The 16,622-nt window shown below is 59.6% G+C and overlaps 1 protein-coding gene across 1 annotated transcript; it reads right to left on the reverse strand.

Annotated features, from left to right (window-relative positions):
* Positions 1–2,839: 2,839 nt before the first annotated feature.
* On the reverse strand, positions 2,840–8,543 carry NPTX1 (neuronal pentraxin 1). The gene is made up of 5 exons (XM_065897556.1): positions 8,100–8,543; positions 7,603–7,810; positions 5,240–5,484; positions 3,848–4,027; positions 2,840–3,061 (listed from the first exon to the last, which is right to left on the reverse strand). Exons 1-5 carry the CDS (start codon positions 8,541–8,543, stop codon positions 2,840–2,842), a joined length of 1,299 nt encoding a protein of 432 aa, XP_065753628.1.
* Positions 8,544–16,622: the final 8,079 nt, after the last annotated feature.

Below are 16,622 nucleotides of genomic sequence, written 5' to 3' on the forward strand. Positions count from 1 at the left end.
AAACACTGTCTCGACAGTGCTTTTTTATCTTCTTCTTTTATAAAATGGCTTACCTGAGATAGGCATGTATTATTTCAGTGCAAGAGGGAACATCAGTCAGATTAAGGGGTAGATGGAAACTATGTGGATTAGATTTGTGGCTGTGTAATCGGCCTTCCTCCGGGCTGGCAAAGTGCCAAGTGTTACCACAGTAAGGGAGTCCGGGGCTTGGCACAGGCTCCAGCTGGGGAGGGCGGAGGGAGTTAAACATCAGCTTCCATCCCTGGCACCGCAGGTGTGTCAGGGGAGGGGCGAGGAGGGTGAACAGGTCGGGAGGCTGAAGGGACACAGGGGTAAGCATCTGGGGTGTGCTCTGCCCCTCTCTACTTAGGGCAGAGGATGGCTTGTGGTCCTGAAAGGACAGCTCCCACTGCGCCCACTGGGACAGGAGGTGGTCCCGGGTCTGGTAGATCCATAGATCGGCAGAGGCTGGTGGGAGGTGCTGATGGGAGAGCACCTAGCACACTCTGGGCCTTGCCTACAGCTCTGAGATGGCTGAAGTGAGGGGTGGGGCCGATCTGGTCTAGAGGGGGATACTAAGCTCTCACTCTTTCCCAACCACAAGCATTGTTAGGCTTGTTCTCAACCTACATGTTAAAAATACTTCTTGGTGTGTTTGGGGAGTGGGGAGGGGGAGAGGGAATCGATCTCTCCCTTGACCTCCTCCGACACCCTTGGATTGCTTACCCAGCCATTTTTAGTAGCTACATGGATGGTCACAGAACAATGGGTGGCACTGGGCACACAACACAGAACCAGAGAAGTTCATGCAGGCAGGGGAACACACACCAGACTGAGGAAGCAAGGGACATGCCACCCCAAGGAACATGCAAACAGAGAAGATCCCTTCAGATCCACAGATGCCACAGCCCGATGGGCTCTGACAAAGCACAGCGGTCTCAGAAAAAGCCACCGTTGAACCACAACACGCAGCCTGGCGCCTGGACCTCACCCTCGGCACTAGGGTGATGCATTGCAGCATGGCGGCTGGGTACCGTGCAGACACCTACGCGGACACCAACACAGACACACACAGATGCACTAGGTTTCCGACACAACACGGACCTGCGTTTAAGGAGACAGGTGCCCTGGAAGGAACAGAAGACAGAAACACCTGCTCCTCCTGAAGAAATGTCTGCAGCTGTAGATGAGCCAGGCAGTGCAGTAAAATTTCTAGAAAGACTTGCCAGCCTTTTGCTGATTAGACTCCTGGTGACAGAGTCCAGGTTGCCCTCAGGGTGTGCGACCCCCAGATGGTGCAACAAAGCAGGGAGCTCACCCTCCCCTGGGTGTGATCCGTCTGAGTTCTATTCTGCTCGCTCTCATTCAACACACACACACACACACACACACACACACACACACACACACTTTTCTCCCCTCCTTGGAAGGTCTAGAAGGAGGCGCACACGTTAGTTTTTCATGGAGGGAAAGAAATGTCAAAGCTTCTGGACACTGGCTGGGTCTCAGTGTCACCAGCTGGTGACAGGTTGGGGGCTACATAGGACTTGCGCTCTGTAAGATGGGGGAGTGGATTTCAGGCCCCGGCCTAGCCATGCGTGGCTCCCCAGAAGAGGTCTCCGGAGGCCCTGCCCCCTTGGAGGGCTCGCCTCGGCCCGGGTGAAGAATATGGCTGTCAGAGTTACCACGGACCTGGCCCATCGACTGGCTGGGTTCAAGTTCCAGTGGCCCTGTGTGGCTGGGTCGTAATCAGAGTGCGGGTTTCCTGGTCTAAAAGGTCTGCTCTCAAGCTGATGCACCGAAGCCTCTGGTCTCCCACTGCCAGAGGTCAAGGGGAGGAGACCAGGGGTCCTGGCTTCCTGGGCTGTGGATGGGATGTTCCTCTCTTCGGGGCACTAGCTGGCAGCTGAAGGGGAGTCTGAGGACGTGGGAAGGCTGAGGGCCACAGACGGTATCCTGGGCCAGAGCTGGCCAAGCTGGGTATGCAGGCTGGTCTCCCAGGCCCAGGGCTGCCCTCAGATGCCAAGAGCAGGACGCTGGCCAGGCACTGGGGGTTGGGGGAGGGACTGCCCAGATCCCGAGGCTGGTCCCTCCTCCTCTGCCCCTGCCCAGCACGTGGTGCCATCACAGGACACTGTCTGCCTTCAACCCTTCAGAGAGAATTCCTTCTATGACAAAATACAAATTCTCCATGGAGAGGCCCCCAGCCTTTAACAAACTGCTAAAAGATATTTATTTTATCAATATAGAGATGTGTCGCTCTGAAAAACGTTTACAAACAAAGACGAATGCATTGCAGAAGAGGCACCGGCCCCAAGGCGCACGGGCGGACACCAAAGTTGGCAATGCAGATATTAGACCAGTCATGAGATTTCCCAAAGCCACAGAGAAAGAAGAAATGAAATACCTCATTTTAAAAGAGAAGGCCTCCCCAGAGAGACAGACCCTTGTAGACACACAAACACACAGACACACACACACACACACATATACACACACACACACACACACACACACACAGGTCCTCTCACCTACGTGTGCATTTTTCAAAATGTTGCAGCTGCCGGCTTTACTGGTGAACAGGGCATGCCTGAGAAACAGTGCGGGCTCCTAGAGAGAAGTGGGGACACCTCGGGGACGCATGGGAGCCGGGCCTGCTTCACGTGCACGAGGACGAAACCAGGCTGTGTGCGTGTGCGCATGTGCGAGGGCGATGGCCTTGAGTCATTCCTGGGGGAAAGGGAGAGAAGAAGAGACGACGGATCATCACCGCACAAGCAGGGGGGAAGCGGGAGGGCTGGGGACCTGGGGACCAGGAGGCTCAGCCCGGCCCTGGGCCTCAGTTGATCTGGCGACAGGCTTCGAACGTCCACTTGGTGGCTCCGCCGTAGATCTCGATGTGGGACTCAGACCAGGCAATGACGTTGCCGGAAAGGGCCTTGGTGCTGCAGGTGGCCAGGTTGTACACCTCCCCCGGGGTCAGCTTGCGGTCCCAGATGTTGAAATGGGCCAGCTCGCCCACGAACGCTTGGGTGGCATCAAACCCACCACCCAGAGTGTCCTTCAGAGAAAAGCAGAGGATGAGGGTGGAGGGGGTCATAGCAGTGGGGGCCTATCAGGAGGGCATCCCTAGGGGGAAAGGCTCTCACATCTACCTCTGGTCCATTTGTCTCCCTGTGTCTGGTCTTCAGCTATCCATCAGTCCCTCCCCTGTGGGGAGCTCAGGAGAAGGAGTGATGCTGGCCTCCTCTGCCCTGGATGCAGAGCTTCTCCTGGGGGCACCTGAGAGCTGCCCAGTGAGGGAGGGTGTCAGCCAGGTCCATGGACAACTGTGGGAGCAGTGCCTGGGGGGCCTCCCCTACACTCCCTGCCTCTAGTCAAGAAACTCAGGTGTCGCTCTTTAACAGCAGTAGCGGCCCAATGAGAATGGAAGCCCTGGGGCTCTCCTGCCTGCCTTTCCCTCCTGGGTGCCCAATGGGAGACAAACCACTTCCAGGAAATAAATTATGCATCACTAAATGCACATTTGGTCTTCCGGCGCCAAAGAGCGTTGCTGCAGTTGTTGAGAAAGTTGTGGAGAGCCTTGAGGCCAGAGCCCGCTCCTGCTTGCCTTTCCTGAAAGTGCCCACTCAGAGCAGGGACTCTGCCCAAACTGCTGCATCGCTTGCTTCCCTCAGCTACTTCTAGGGGACACCACTCGCCTCTCCAGCTCCCGCCCACTTTGCTCCCTGCTGCCTCTCTGCCCTCTCTCCCAACACCCTCATTCTCCTTTCTCCTGCCTAGTCTCTGGTTCTGGGGCTCCTCCCCCTGCAGCTGCCCCCCCTTTCCCTGCCCCCATGGCCTGTACCTGCTCCTGGCCCAGCACCAGCACGCCCTGTGGCTTGATAGGGTGATAGGGCGCCAAGTTCTCGCCGTTGCCTCCCTGGGTGCCATCCTGGTAGGCTTCCCAGACCCCGTCCCGGGTGGTCCAGGTGATGCAGATGTGGTGCCACTTGCCATCATTGATTACAAAGGGCAGCTTAGCCACCTGGGAAGGAGAACAACATACAGGACATTATGGGAACAGGGGTACAATCAGAATCAATTATCATCACTAGTTAGCAGTTCAACCGATATTCACAGGCATTTACAATAAATATCAAGAGCTGTTACTGACTTCTTGCAGCACCTGCCCCTCTGGACTGAGGCCATCCATTGATGGAGCACAAAATCACAAAGGAAATGGGAAGATTTGTCAAGGGGGCTCCTAAGATCGATCTGCACATGCATGCAATCTCCTCCCTCTTGGCTAGTCTATGAAACAGGCCCTCTGATGGAGGAGGGCCACCCCTGGGGGCTGAGTTCACTGCTGCTTTCTGAGCCTCTCCTCTCTTCCAACACTCCATCTCTAACTGCCAGATCTCTGGGTCTACAACCCACCCAGCATTTTTGCAGAGACTCTGAAAGATGCCAGGGGAGATGGCACCATGCCTTTTAATGCTCGGACCAGCCTCTCACCTGGAATTTCACTCACGCTCTTAACATTTCAGGCAGGGAGCCTGCCTCAGCCAACGAAAGAACCCTCACACCCTTTTAACTTGGGGGAAATGGGGCCCCAGAAAGGCACAGCCCTTTCTAGGCAAGGCATCAAGAGCAAGGGCTTGGAATCTAATTCCCAGCCTAGGTTTTAGACGTTTACTACCAAAGCTGGCATAGAGATGAGGGAGTTTGGGAGTTGGCAGCTATTCCCACAGCTAACGGAGGGCCAAGATGGAGACGGGTTCCCTGGAGGGAAAGTTTGCCCTCTCCCAAGGACTCACCCAGATCTGGCCTCCTCCCAGGGGTAGGGGGCTAGGCAGGATTGATTTGGACTCTCTAGAAGCATCTTTACCCGCCCCCCCCCGCAGCATCTATGGTCTCCCAAATATGGGGGAGCAAAGTCAGCTCCAAGGCCAGCTGGGGGAGGAGGAGTCTGTCAGATGGATTGTCCCCCTGGATTATCCTCCTCCACCACCAGCCAGGAGGCCTCTGTCTGGGAGGCCTGTTCATGGAGCATGGCAAGGGCACCCCTGCCCACTTCTCCCAGGCCTCACCCTGCACCTCCCTCAGCCCTGCCTGGCAGGCTCTCCTCTTGGGGCCACAGTAGCATCTGAGGCTGTATATCTCATGCTACCGAGACCTGTCCCGGCAGCTGGCACAGACTGGGGCCCTGGGGGCCTCGCCCTGCTGCTCTGCAAGTCCAGAGGGGTGGGGACTCTACCTTGTCGTTGATGAGGATCTCCATGGGGTTGTTGCCCCACTCAATGAGGACCAGCTCATTGGCCTGGCCGGGCACAGCATAGGAGAAGGGCGTGCCCACCCCTGGCGCTGCGCTGGACTTGAGCCACATGCACACCGTGAAGGCGTACATCTCCGGCAGGCTCTTCTTCACCTTGGCATACATGTAGTTGGTCCGCAGGGGGAATGTGAGCTGGAACTTGTCTCCGGGGCGGTTGTCCTTCTGACCTGGGGAGGACGGGACACAGTCCAGATACCTGCACCTTGACGAAGCGCCTGTCCCTGACTAAAGCAGGCTTGCCGATGCCCCTGCCCCCAACCAGGCTTGGTGATGCAGACAAAGCAGACTCCTCTCTGTTCTGTAGATGCTGAAAAGGAGGCTCGGAGAGGTCAAGTGCTTTGCCCCAGGGCACAGGGCCAGGACGAAAGAGCTGACCCAAGGTCTCTGCTCCCCGTCCAGCTCCCATAAGGTGGCTCCCACACGGTGACCCCTGTGGAGAGGCTGGGATGGGGGTGTGGGGAGCCGCCCGCACACTCTGGGCTCTGAGCATCTGCACCTGGGCTGGGCAGTGGGCATGGGTAGGGAGTGGGTCAGTGCACACCCTGTAAAGCAACGCTCGAAGGTGTCACCACAGAGCAAGGAGGTCTCCTCCCGGCCAGTCAAGAGGCTATTAGCTCCCGTCAGAGCAGCCCCTCCAGGAGCCCAACCTGAGTCCAGGATGCTGACTGCTGACGGTGCAGGCCCCCCCGTGCCCGTCACACTTCCCGTGAGGCCAGGACACACTGCAGCCCCTGGTCACTCATCTGACCCAGCCGATTTGCCCCGAGGACTCAGGCTGTTTCCAGAATCCCATCCATCCCACAGGAGGAAGAGTTGTACCCCCCGAGGCTCTTCTAGCAACTCTGTCTGGGCCCCTGCAGAGAGGGCAGGACAGCAGGGAGCCGGGAGGTGGCCCTAAAGCCAGGTTCCCCTAAGGTGACCTCTCTGAGGATGATGCCAGTCATTCTCAGGGTGAGCTTCCTGTGCGTTTCCTGAAAAATCCGGCTCCTGGTCCCATACCTTCCCTTTATACACGGCCACCAGCTCCCCGGGGGCCTGCTGGCAGTGTCTCCAGGGAATGCTTTTCTGCCCTCTCCCAACCTACACACACACTGGCTGTGGCCCTGGGCATGGTGTGACTGATTCCAGGCAAAACATTCCAATCCAGCAGTGGGCCTGGGCACCAGGCCCAGAGCCAGGAACACACACCCACCAGCTCCAGGGTGTACACTGGGTGCTGCCAGGGAGCCCAGCACTAAACCGGCCCCTCCAGGCCAAGAATTATTTCTAGAAGGCGTCCTGCCGGGCCAGCAACCCCACGCCCTTCCTCTAAGCCAGGTGTCGGGGAACAGAGCAGGGCGGGCCCTCAGTGTTCCCCTTCCATTTCAGGCTGGCGGCCCCCTGCCCTTGGAGCACATCTGGTCCCTCGTCTCTCCGGGGGGTGTTCTTCATTTCCCCAATCTCCCCTTTCTCCCCACCCCCCTTCCCCGATCTGTTTTTCAGTTACATAACGTGCCTTAAGATGGCACTGTTTAAATCCATCCGGCACCCTTTGCAGTCCGAGAAGGGTCACGTGGCCCTGCTTCGAGCCCCGAGTCTCACCCCCCCCACACTTTTACAACCTTGTTTGATTTCTGCGACTTCAAGGCTGAGCCTCACGAGCTCATCCGTGGGCCTCGGGTGAGATTGGGGCTGGCTGGAGTTGGCGACTCGGGAACCGCGGGGCTGCATGCAAGATGCCTGGGCTTGGGTCACTCAGAAGAGAAAACCTCGGGGGTGTGCTCAGGGTGGAGGGGAGGACCCGGAAATCCCCAGAGGATGCCAGGGGCACCAAGGAGCTGGGAGGAAACCTGCTCAGGGCCCAAATGTGCCATGGACCACGAGGGCCCAGCCCCAGCCCATGCCCTGCTCTCTGCTGTGGATGGAGACTGGCTAGAGCCAGGTTTTCCTAGCCAGGGAGGACTTGAGCCAGCCAAAGCTATAGTGCAAAGTTGCTGAAGATTAAACAAATCAGACTTGGAAAAATCCTGTGAGTGTGTGAGTGTGGCGGGGGAGGGGGGAGGGAACCCCAGGCAATCCCTTCCTCACTCTGCTTCCTGAGATGTCCCAAGCCCAGGGCACCCCAGTCCTGCCAGGAACACCAACTGGAGAACCTGGGGCAGGGATGGGTCTAGAGGGGTGGAGGAGCTGAGGGCTTTTACACTCCCAGCCTGAGCTATGCAGGAAGCCAGGACCAGAGGCAGGGTCCCACTGGTCCAGGGAGCTGAGACAGGATGCATGACCCCCCAGCCCCCCATGACCATTACCTTTCTCGAGCTCGCTGATCCGCTGGTGCAGGGAGGTCAGGGCACTCTCGATCTTGACTCTTTCCTCGGTGTCATTTCTGGGGCCCCCCTTGCCCTCCTCCAGAGTGTTCACCCGAGACAGCACCTGCCTCTCCAGGTCATCGATCTTGCTCTGCAGCAGATCCTTGAGGCTGTTGGTCTGGCTGGAGGAATTGAGCCGGCTGTACTGCTGCGAGGGTGCAAGGGTGGGAGGGGGGGGAAACCATATCGTTACGCGTGGAGCAGGGGCCGTGCCGGGAGGCCGGTGGCGCGGTCCCCTCAGGGCGACTGCGGGGGCAGCCTGGCGGGGAGCTCGGGAGAGTGGCCGTCCGCGGGGCCCCGCACGCTTGGGGAGGGCCCAGCCAGGCATCGGCACCCGGCCGAGGCCGGGGTTGGGGATGTCGGGCCGGGTCGGGAATGGAGGTGGGGGAGGGCAGAGGGGCGCGCGAGCCAGAGGGGAAACAGCGGCGCGCGCGGACCTCGAGGTTCTCCAGGCGGGTTTTGAGCGACTGCAAAGTTTGCCCGAGTTGGCTGAGCGTCTCGGCGGCCGGCGTCCGAGACAGGTCGCCCATGGTGTTCTTGCCCGAGCCGGGCTGCTTGCGGCCGCCGCCCGTCCGCGCCTCGCCGGCGCTCGCGTCCAGCGTGCTCTGGCTCTCGCAGCGGCCCAGCTTGGTGGTCAGCTCGCGGATGGTCTCCTTCTGGCTCAGGATGGTCTCCTTCTGCTGCAGCACGGTCTCGCGGAGCTGCAGCACGTTGCTCCGGAGCTCCTCGGCGCCGCCGGCGGCCACGGACGCGGCGCACATGTCGGCGTCCACCGGCACCGAGGTGCAGATGAAGCGCGTTGGCCCCAAATCCTGGGCCCCGCTGCCCAGGAGGCAGAGGGCGAGCAGCGCACAGGTGCGCGCGGCGCGGCCGGCCAGCATGGCTGCGGGCGCTGGGACGCGGCGCTCCGGGCCGGGCTCGGCTCGGCTGGAGCTCCGCGGGCGGCCAGCGCTCTGGGCGCCGCGCTGCTCACTGTTCCGCCGCGCAGTCCGCACCGCCGCGCTGTCCGGCCCCCACTGCCGCCTGCGCTGCGGAGCCCGCGCCTTTTATGCCACCGCGGGAGGGGCCTCGCGCTGCCGACGTCAGCGGGGGAGGAATCCCGCTTTAATTGTCTGCGGCCCGGGCCCGCTGCTCGGCTGGGGTCGTAGGGGTGCGTAGTGGGGGAAACTTCCCCCAACCCCCGGCGCCGCCGCGGCCTTCGCACCACCCTCTACCGGCCCGTCCCTGACGCCAGCCGAGAACGGAAGGGGTGGGGTGGGGAGAGGAGGGTGGGCCGGGCCGCGGCCTCGGACTCCTGGATGGGCCACCTGCATGGTGTCCCCAAATCTCCGACGGGGCTCGGGGCGTGTGGGAGGCCACGGAGGACCCGGGAGACAGAATTCGGCTCAACCCGCTCGGCTGCACTGAACACCCGCGGGGCCCGGACCCGGTCCCCAAGGACTCAAGTCGTCCACACCTGAGTGCCGAGTGGGGAGCGCCGGGAGCAGAGCCTCGCTACGTCGCTAAGTCCCGAGAGGGGGTCGCGGGACCGCTCCAAGTTTCTTAGATGTCCGTATGGGGTTAAAAAGATGCTATACACCCCAGGTCTGGGGGCTTCCCACGCCCTCGTTCTTGGCTCTCCTGTGCCCTCCCCCACCCCCCAGCTCCGAGCTTTGGGGACTGGCAACGTCTCCTGGGATTGACAGCCCCCACCTCGTGCCGGCGGGGCAGGCGGGCACTTTCGGAGGCGTCCCTTGCGGATTAAGCCTTTCCTGCCAGCCGAGCGGGCCCGATTCCGGGCAGACGGCGCCGCCGGAGCTGGACGGTCCCTCCAGCCCCGGGGGAGGTGCCACGCTTCCGAGGGGGCCCTGCAGGAGGACCGTTTCGCGCTCTCCGAGCGCCTTCCCATCGCGGAGATGTGAGGGCACGTGTGTGTCCGTGTGCGAGTTGCGGTGCGTTCGTGTGTCCATGTCTGTGTGTGTTCGCGTGTGTGTTGGGCTTTCTGGACCCCATTCACCCCAGCTGTGCCAACTTCTCTGCCGCTGGGGAGGGGTCCGGGACTTTGGCAGGGGGGCGTCGCACCTGCGAAGCTCCAAACGATGGTAGGTTACTCATAGTCACCCCACTCACCCGCCCACACACTCGAGCCATTTTTCTGGGCAGCGGCGCCGCGGGGCTCGGCTCCCAGATTTCCGTCCAGTTTTCAGTGCCCGGTTCGGGGCTCCCGACTAGGGCCTGAGACCCTGGCCAGTCCCTGGCGGTCAGAGCCAAACGCGCTTCGGAAGCCGCCCCTCCCAGCTCCCACTGTACAGAGGAGGGCACTGAGGTACCAAGACTCCGGGGTCCGGCTCGATGCGACAGGTCGAGCCATAGCTACAGTCGCAGTCGGGGCCGCCCGGCGGACACCCCCGCCCCACGCTCCGAGCCCTTCATTCCGCCTCCTCTGGGCTCTGCGATGGCCCCGCCGTTGGCAAGTGCGCGGGTCCCTGCCCGGAGGGACCCACAAGGCAGCTCCTGGGTGCGGAGCTGACTTCCGCCCCGCGGGTGGGAGATGAAGCCATCTCTATTGAGACTTTTTTGATAAGCCACGATCTCCTCCCTCTCCGCAGCCTCCTCCCACCCACTGCCCCCCCGGGCTACTCGCGGCCAGAGTCTTTCAGCGGCGCCAGAGGGACCCCGCGACCCGCAAGCGGCTGTCCTGGGCTTGGCGCGCCTCGGTCCTGGGCTGTGCTGGGTTTCCGGCCCCAGCGGCAGCGCTCGCCCACCACTGAGCCCTGAGATCTGCCGCAGCTCACCGCCCGGCCCCAGGCCGCGGGAGGGGGCCGGCCACGAGGGTCCCACGCGTGTCTGCGACCGGAGCGCCCCAGGTCAGCAAGCGACTCGGGAGGAATTACCCGCGCGACAGGCACCACGGCTTCTGCCCCAACTCCCATCCTGAGACCGGATGGAGTCACACACCCCCCACCCCGTCACCCCCGGGTCAACGCCCCCCCCCCCCCGACGCCGGCGCGCTCCCCCGGGCCAGGGCTGTGTGTGGCCGGAGGCCAATTTCCGTGGGGCCCTGAGGGCACAGAGGGATGGCGCTCCGCAGAGATCGTGTGTGGGCGCGGGAGAGGAGCCCAGCTGGGCCGGGAGGAAGGTGTGGACAGAGCGGGAACCCTGGGCTGAGCCTTGCCTCCTGAGCCCCAGGAGAGGCAGGGGCTTGCCTGAGCAAGGCAGGGACCTGGGATTTTACCCCCAGAGGAGATCTCAGCGGTTGGCACTCGGCACTTGGGCACTAAGGGCCAGACCCCGACCGCCCCCCGCCATCGCCACACACACACACACACACGCACGCACACACACAGAAGAAGATGGAGTAGACTGAGTCTGAAGGGGAGGAGGGGCCCTGGGGCAATGTCCAGGGGCAGTGGGATCTCTGGGAGGGAAGTATGGAACCCTGAGGGGAGGACACTGCGGTCAAGGGCCCAGGACCCTTTGGTCGCAAGGGCGACCTCTGTGGAGCTCTCTGTCTGCCAGAAGGCAGTATGTGGGACACCTGCGCAGAAATGCTGGGCTGTGCTGAGGGACTGGTAGGGGGCACACTATGGCAGCCCTCTGCCTTCTTTAAATCTTTTAAACTGTACCCAAGACCCTGGGCAGGAGAGATTCAATCTGGGTAGTGTTTGCAGCGTCCTCTCCCTCCCTAGAGTTCAGGAGCTATCTGGAAGTTGGGGACTAGAAATCAAGGACTGCCTTGCCCAAAACCCTCAGAGGAAGAGCAAGTTGCCTAGCTACCTGGTCTGAAGGTCTCATATGTGTACACCTGTTCTCCCGACCTGAGCCCCATAAGTCAGAACTGCAGCAGGGATGGAGGTGGGGGTGGGGGGGAGGAAGTGCTGTATACACACTTACAGTGGAGTTGGGAAAAGATGTGGCAGGATCACACAAGTATATGGTTTTCCCACCTCATGGATGCAATAGATGCGAAGAACCTAAAAAGCATAGATAATAGTAAAATGTAGTAGAAAACATTAGAAAGTGATGAGTTCTATGTATTACCTTCGTTCTTATTATAATTTATATAATTGTAAGTTTGTATAATTTAAATTTTAATGATAGCTGTGTTTAACAATCAGCTTGCAAATTTCTGAAAATGTAGCAATCAGCTGGAACCAGCCAGCTGGGCACATCACTGGTGGAAGAAGATGGAGAGGCCTTCAGAGGTTAAATTGTGTGTGTGTGGGGGGGGGCAGGTACCTCGATGTAGGGAAAGCAAAGGGGACTGGTGGAGAAGTGTGGCCGGAGGCTCCCCAGCTGTGGCCAGCGTAGTAAAGGCAGGCAGGCACAGGAAGGCTAAACAGGTGGGTCGGTCACTATTCTGAGCACATCAGTGCTGTTGAGGGTCTTTACCCAGTGGATGGTGGAAGCCCACCCAGGGAGGGTGCCCAAGCCTGGTGCTGTGCCCAGGACCCTCACCCATACTGTGGTGTCTCCTGGCCCTGTTCTCTTCAAGGGCCAAGGCCATGGGCCGGCCTAGGAAGGAAAGAGCTACCCTCATGGCAGGCAATAGGGGGGCTCTGGGTGGGTGCTGGGAGGGCACAAGGAGAACCTGGGAGGACCTGGGAGGGCACTGGGAAGAGCTGGGAGGACAATGGACCCAGGCCAGGGCCCACCCACCACTTGACTCTGAGCCCATCTAGCATGAGGGTCCACCCTGCCTTTTGAAATAGCTCTCCCTGCAGGGGGGAGGCTAGGGAGTGGAGGGGGAGGCTGAGGAGTGGAGGGGGAGGGCCAGGCAAGGCCCCGGGACCCCATCTGGGAAGAGAAGAAGGCAGGAGTCCTCACTGATCTGGCTCCGGACACGGGTGGGCTCCTCAGACAAGAGTCAGGCCCATGTCACTGCTGAGGACACGCCGTGGACCCCGCTGGGTGAGCTGGCGTCTAACCTGGGGTGGGAGGACGCTGCGGTAGTGTAAGTGGCTGCTGTTTTAAATGTGTGGGGACACGTCTGCCATGCTCCTGAGTTGATTTTTGCTTTTGTTTCTGTTTTTGGTTTGTTTCTGTTTGCAGCAGCCCCACAGTGCTGGTTACGATCTGTTTCTCAGTCTGGGTGCTGCTTTCGTAGGGGTGTTCACTTTGTGTCCAGGAGGATGACTTATGCGCCACTCTATGTGTGGTTATCTGGGGGGCGGGGGGAACAGCACCCACAGGTTGTCCCTGGAGCAGAGGAGACAGGCTTCTGGCTGCTACCAGGTGAGAGTCAGCAGGTACCTCTGGCAGCCAAGCCCTCACGACAGAGCCAGGCCATGTGACTCCCATGTGAGAAGCTCCTGGGCCCAAGGGATTGGGGATGGGGCCACTCTGACAGCAGCAAGCCCCATGGGGCTTCTGACCTCTGGCCTGGAGTGGCATTCCTGACAGGCCCCATCCACCCACTCTGGTGTGACGGGGACATGTCCCTGCTGCCCAGCTCTGCTGGGGGAGGGACCACACCAGAACCGTCCCCTCTGCCCTCTCCTCAGACACCCCTGCGGTAATAGCCTTATCTTATAAACAAGGAATTGTCCTTTTCAAAGCCCTCTGTCCATGTTCATTCATTTGCCTCCCTAAGGCATGGCTGGGCTATTGTCCTTACTTGGCAGATAAGGAAACCAAGGGAAGTCCAGGGTCTCCCACACGTGTAGTGAAGGCAAAGCTGAGGGGCAAGCCCTGGCCTTCACACTCCCACCCAGCTTTCTCCCTGCCCACCCCACTACTCCCCGCCTCAACCCCAAACCCGCAAAGGAAAGAGCTCTCAGACTGGCAGGATTGAGTGGCAGAGAGGAGGCCCAAGAAGGGACAGTGGCCCATCCTGCCCACACCTGGTGGTGGAGGCAGATCAGGCCAGGTCCGCAGACCCCGGGCTGAGGAGCTGCTCACCTGCTACCCTTGGAGGAGAAGCCACCCTGCTTCACCACAGGGTGTTCAAGTTCATGCCCATTGTGTGAATACAAATATCCCTGCGGCAGCCACATGGGGACTAACAAGTCGTGGGCGGCGGTCATTAGCGTTGGACAGTGGGGTCCCCCCACCCCGGGCCTCCAGACACCCTGAGGGCCCCCTTCCTCTGAGCCAGCCTGGGCAGCCGTCAGCCCAGTCTGGCTGGAACAGAGCCCTGGGTGGCCTGCCCTCCTCTGGACCGAGCCCAATGCTGGAATCAGGTGGGGAACGGGTGCTTGTGAACTTGATGACTTGCTTACCCCAGTAAACAGGAGTTTACAGGCATAAACTTACCATCCTGTCTCGGTGAAAACTCACTTTTCTCCAAGCAGGGGTTTCTGGCCCCAGGCAGAACTGTGGGCACTTAGTACAGTGGAAATATTCATCAAGTGTGCTCTCAGTTCAGCAAATATTTCCAGAGCATCTACTGAGGGGCAGACCCGGTGCCGGGGCCAGGGATGAACACACCAGTCTCTCCATCCTGAGGGTGCTCAGCCTGGTGGGCAGGTGGGGTACCACGCACCTCCAGGGCGGGATGGCACATGAGTGCCCCAGGCCAGGGCAGGTGGGTGGGTTGGGGTCGAGCAGTCAGGGGGATTTCCTGAGGAGGTGATACCAGAGCACGGTCTTGAGGAGCGAGTGGGGAGGGAGGTGGCTGGCACGAGCAATGCCGGGTGATGGATGAGGGGCGTGAGTGGCGGGCGGGGACGTCTTCCATCTTCGCAGTGTAAACTGCAGAGCTGGCTGGGAAGAGGCGTGGGTGAGGGCTGGCAAGTGTGTAGGAGCCACAGTTCCGTCCTGTCCATTTCATCCTGTCTGCAAGGAGGCACAGCTGCGGTGCCGAGTGTATGTAGGAGGTTCTGCCTGGGAACCTGCCTGGGAGGGCAGACTTGAGGGGGACATTGGCTGAGAGGCTGCTGCTGGGTGATGAGGGGTGGGAAGGAGTTTGTGGCAGGAGCCAGGGAAAGAGAGACGGACTTGAGAACGTTTGAGGAGATGAAATCGTCAGGACTTGGTGATGACTTGGGTGTGAAGAGTGAGCAGAGGGAGGAACCTAGGAAGCTTCCTGACTCTGGTGCCGCCCACTGAGTAGGAGAAGGTCTGGAGGGAGGGAGAGACCGTGAGTTCTTGCTGGGACATGTCGCGTTTGAAGTGGTTATTCGACAGCCAGGAGGAAATTAAAAAGATGGGGACCAGGTACTTGGCCCCAAACCCAGTACTTATTAGACTATCCATATTGTCCATTGAGGAGACTGGTCCTGAGCCAACAGGGACTACGGGTCAGTGGGGAGGTCGGGGGCTGACAATGGAACCCCGAGAGCATCTTCAGTGCGGTGGAGTTGTAGCCAACCAGTATAGAGACGGCCCAGGGAGCGGATGGAGGAGAGCGCCTGGGACCCCACTGCTCAGGAGGTTAGTTAAGATTTCTGATCTCTGAGAGTGACGCCCCTGGTGACAGGTCCTGGCACTCCCAGCCATTTGCATGGTGCCCTCGGACACCAGCGTGCTTCCCAGCACTGTCGTCCCTTCCCTCCAGACAAAGGAATTGGTAAATTCAAAAGCCAGGTCTGGAGCGGTCCTGGAGCCCCCACACCAGAACCCCATTTGCATCCCTTTGGTTGGCTCCCTCGAGCTAACAGCATCTGGCTGGTGCGGTGGGTGCTGGGGCCGCCAGCCCGCTGTGTCCTTCCACATCAATTTCACCATCTGCCACAGCCAGGAGAGGGCATATGAAATATAAAATGAGCTGAGGCATAAAAGTGTTTCAGAATAAAAATGGTATGTACCAGCAAGGGATTACAATTATTACAAGGTCTGTGCCTGCTGCCATCACTCATACCTGGGAGGGGAGGGCATGAGCTCCTGCCTCTCTAGCCTCCTCCTCTGGGGACTGGGCCACCACGAACAAGGCTCACTGGACAGAGGCCGCAGGCTGCCAGGCACCGGCGAGGTCCTGAGAGCCCTGGGGAACCTCCCAGTGCACCAGAGAACACGACACAGACCAGTTCCTTCGTTCCCTCATTTGATCACGGAGGAACCTGTGAAGCGGTCACAGCAGGGGCTATTACATTTTATTTCCCCCATTTTACAGACCAGGCAATCGAGGTTCCTTACGTTTCAGTGTCTTGGCTTAAGCAGCACAGCTAATTCTTGTAATGTAAGAACTGGCCTTCTGTTTCCAATCATTCATTCATTTATTCATTCAGTGAACAGTCAGTCTTCCAGTATCTGTTGTGTGCTGCCGGGAACTCTCCCAGACAGTGGAGATGCAAGAGCTTTCCAGCTAATTTTGTGTGTGTGTGTGTGTGTGTGTGTGTGTGTGTGTGTTAGTTACGCGGGCCTCTCACTGCTGTGGCCTCTCCCGTTGCGGAGCACAGGCTCCGGACGCGCAGGCTCAGCGGCCATGGCTCACGGGCCCAGCCGCTCCACGGCATGTGGGATCTTCTCGGACTGGGGCACAAACCCGAGTCCCCTGCATCGGTAGGCGGACTCTCAACCACTGCGCCACCAGGGAAGCCCTCCAGCTAATTTTTTTAAAGTTGATTTCTTGGTTTTAAGTTTCAATTTCATGTACTTTTCTTAAAACCTTGTTATCTGCTACCAGCAATTGTATTAAGATCCCTCTAAGGTGGTGTCTGGCTGGGCCGAAGCATGAACCCATGGCTTTCTGGTCTATCAATATCAAAAAAATGCAGTGGGCCCCCTCTGGGGCAGGGTGAGGCACACTGGGAGGGAAAGAGGCTCAGCGTGTGAGCTCCAGGGTCACGGCCTTGGCCACCAGCTGCGAGACTCTGGGTGGATGTGAGGATGACATCAGGTGGCACAGGGGGAGGCACCCCATGGAACGAGCGCGTGATCAGTGGTGACGGAGATTATCATTTTTACAGTGATGTCCTTGTGCTGTTGGCAGCACTGGTCCAGTCCGGGGAGGGTCTCCAAGCCAGGAGGGGAGCTGACAGGACGTGCAGGAAGCAGAGAGCTGTTTTTCCGTTGTGGCTGTGCTTCCCATCTCTGTTTTT

The sequence above is a fragment of the Phocoena phocoena genome, chromosome 19 (genome assembly GCF_963924675.1).
Source record: "Phocoena phocoena chromosome 19, mPhoPho1.1, whole genome shotgun sequence".
NCBI classification, from domain to species: Eukaryota; Metazoa; Chordata; class Mammalia; order Artiodactyla; family Phocoenidae; genus Phocoena; species Phocoena phocoena.

Excerpts from the sequence above, each read along its gene's own strand:
- NPTX1 (XM_065897556.1), bottom strand. The coding sequence starts at position 8,543 with ATGCTGGCCGGCCGCGCCGCGCGCACCTGTGCGCTGCTCGCCCTCTGC. Across the intron at positions 5,485-7,602 it reads GATCAGCGAGCTCGAGAAAG|GTCAGAAGGACAACCGCCCC; the intron begins GTAATGGTCATG and ends CGTCCTCCCCAG. Across the intron at positions 4,028-5,239 it reads AGATCCTCATCAACGACAAG|GTGGCTAAGCTGCCCTTTGT; the intron begins GTAGAGTCCCCA and ends TCTCCTTCCCAG.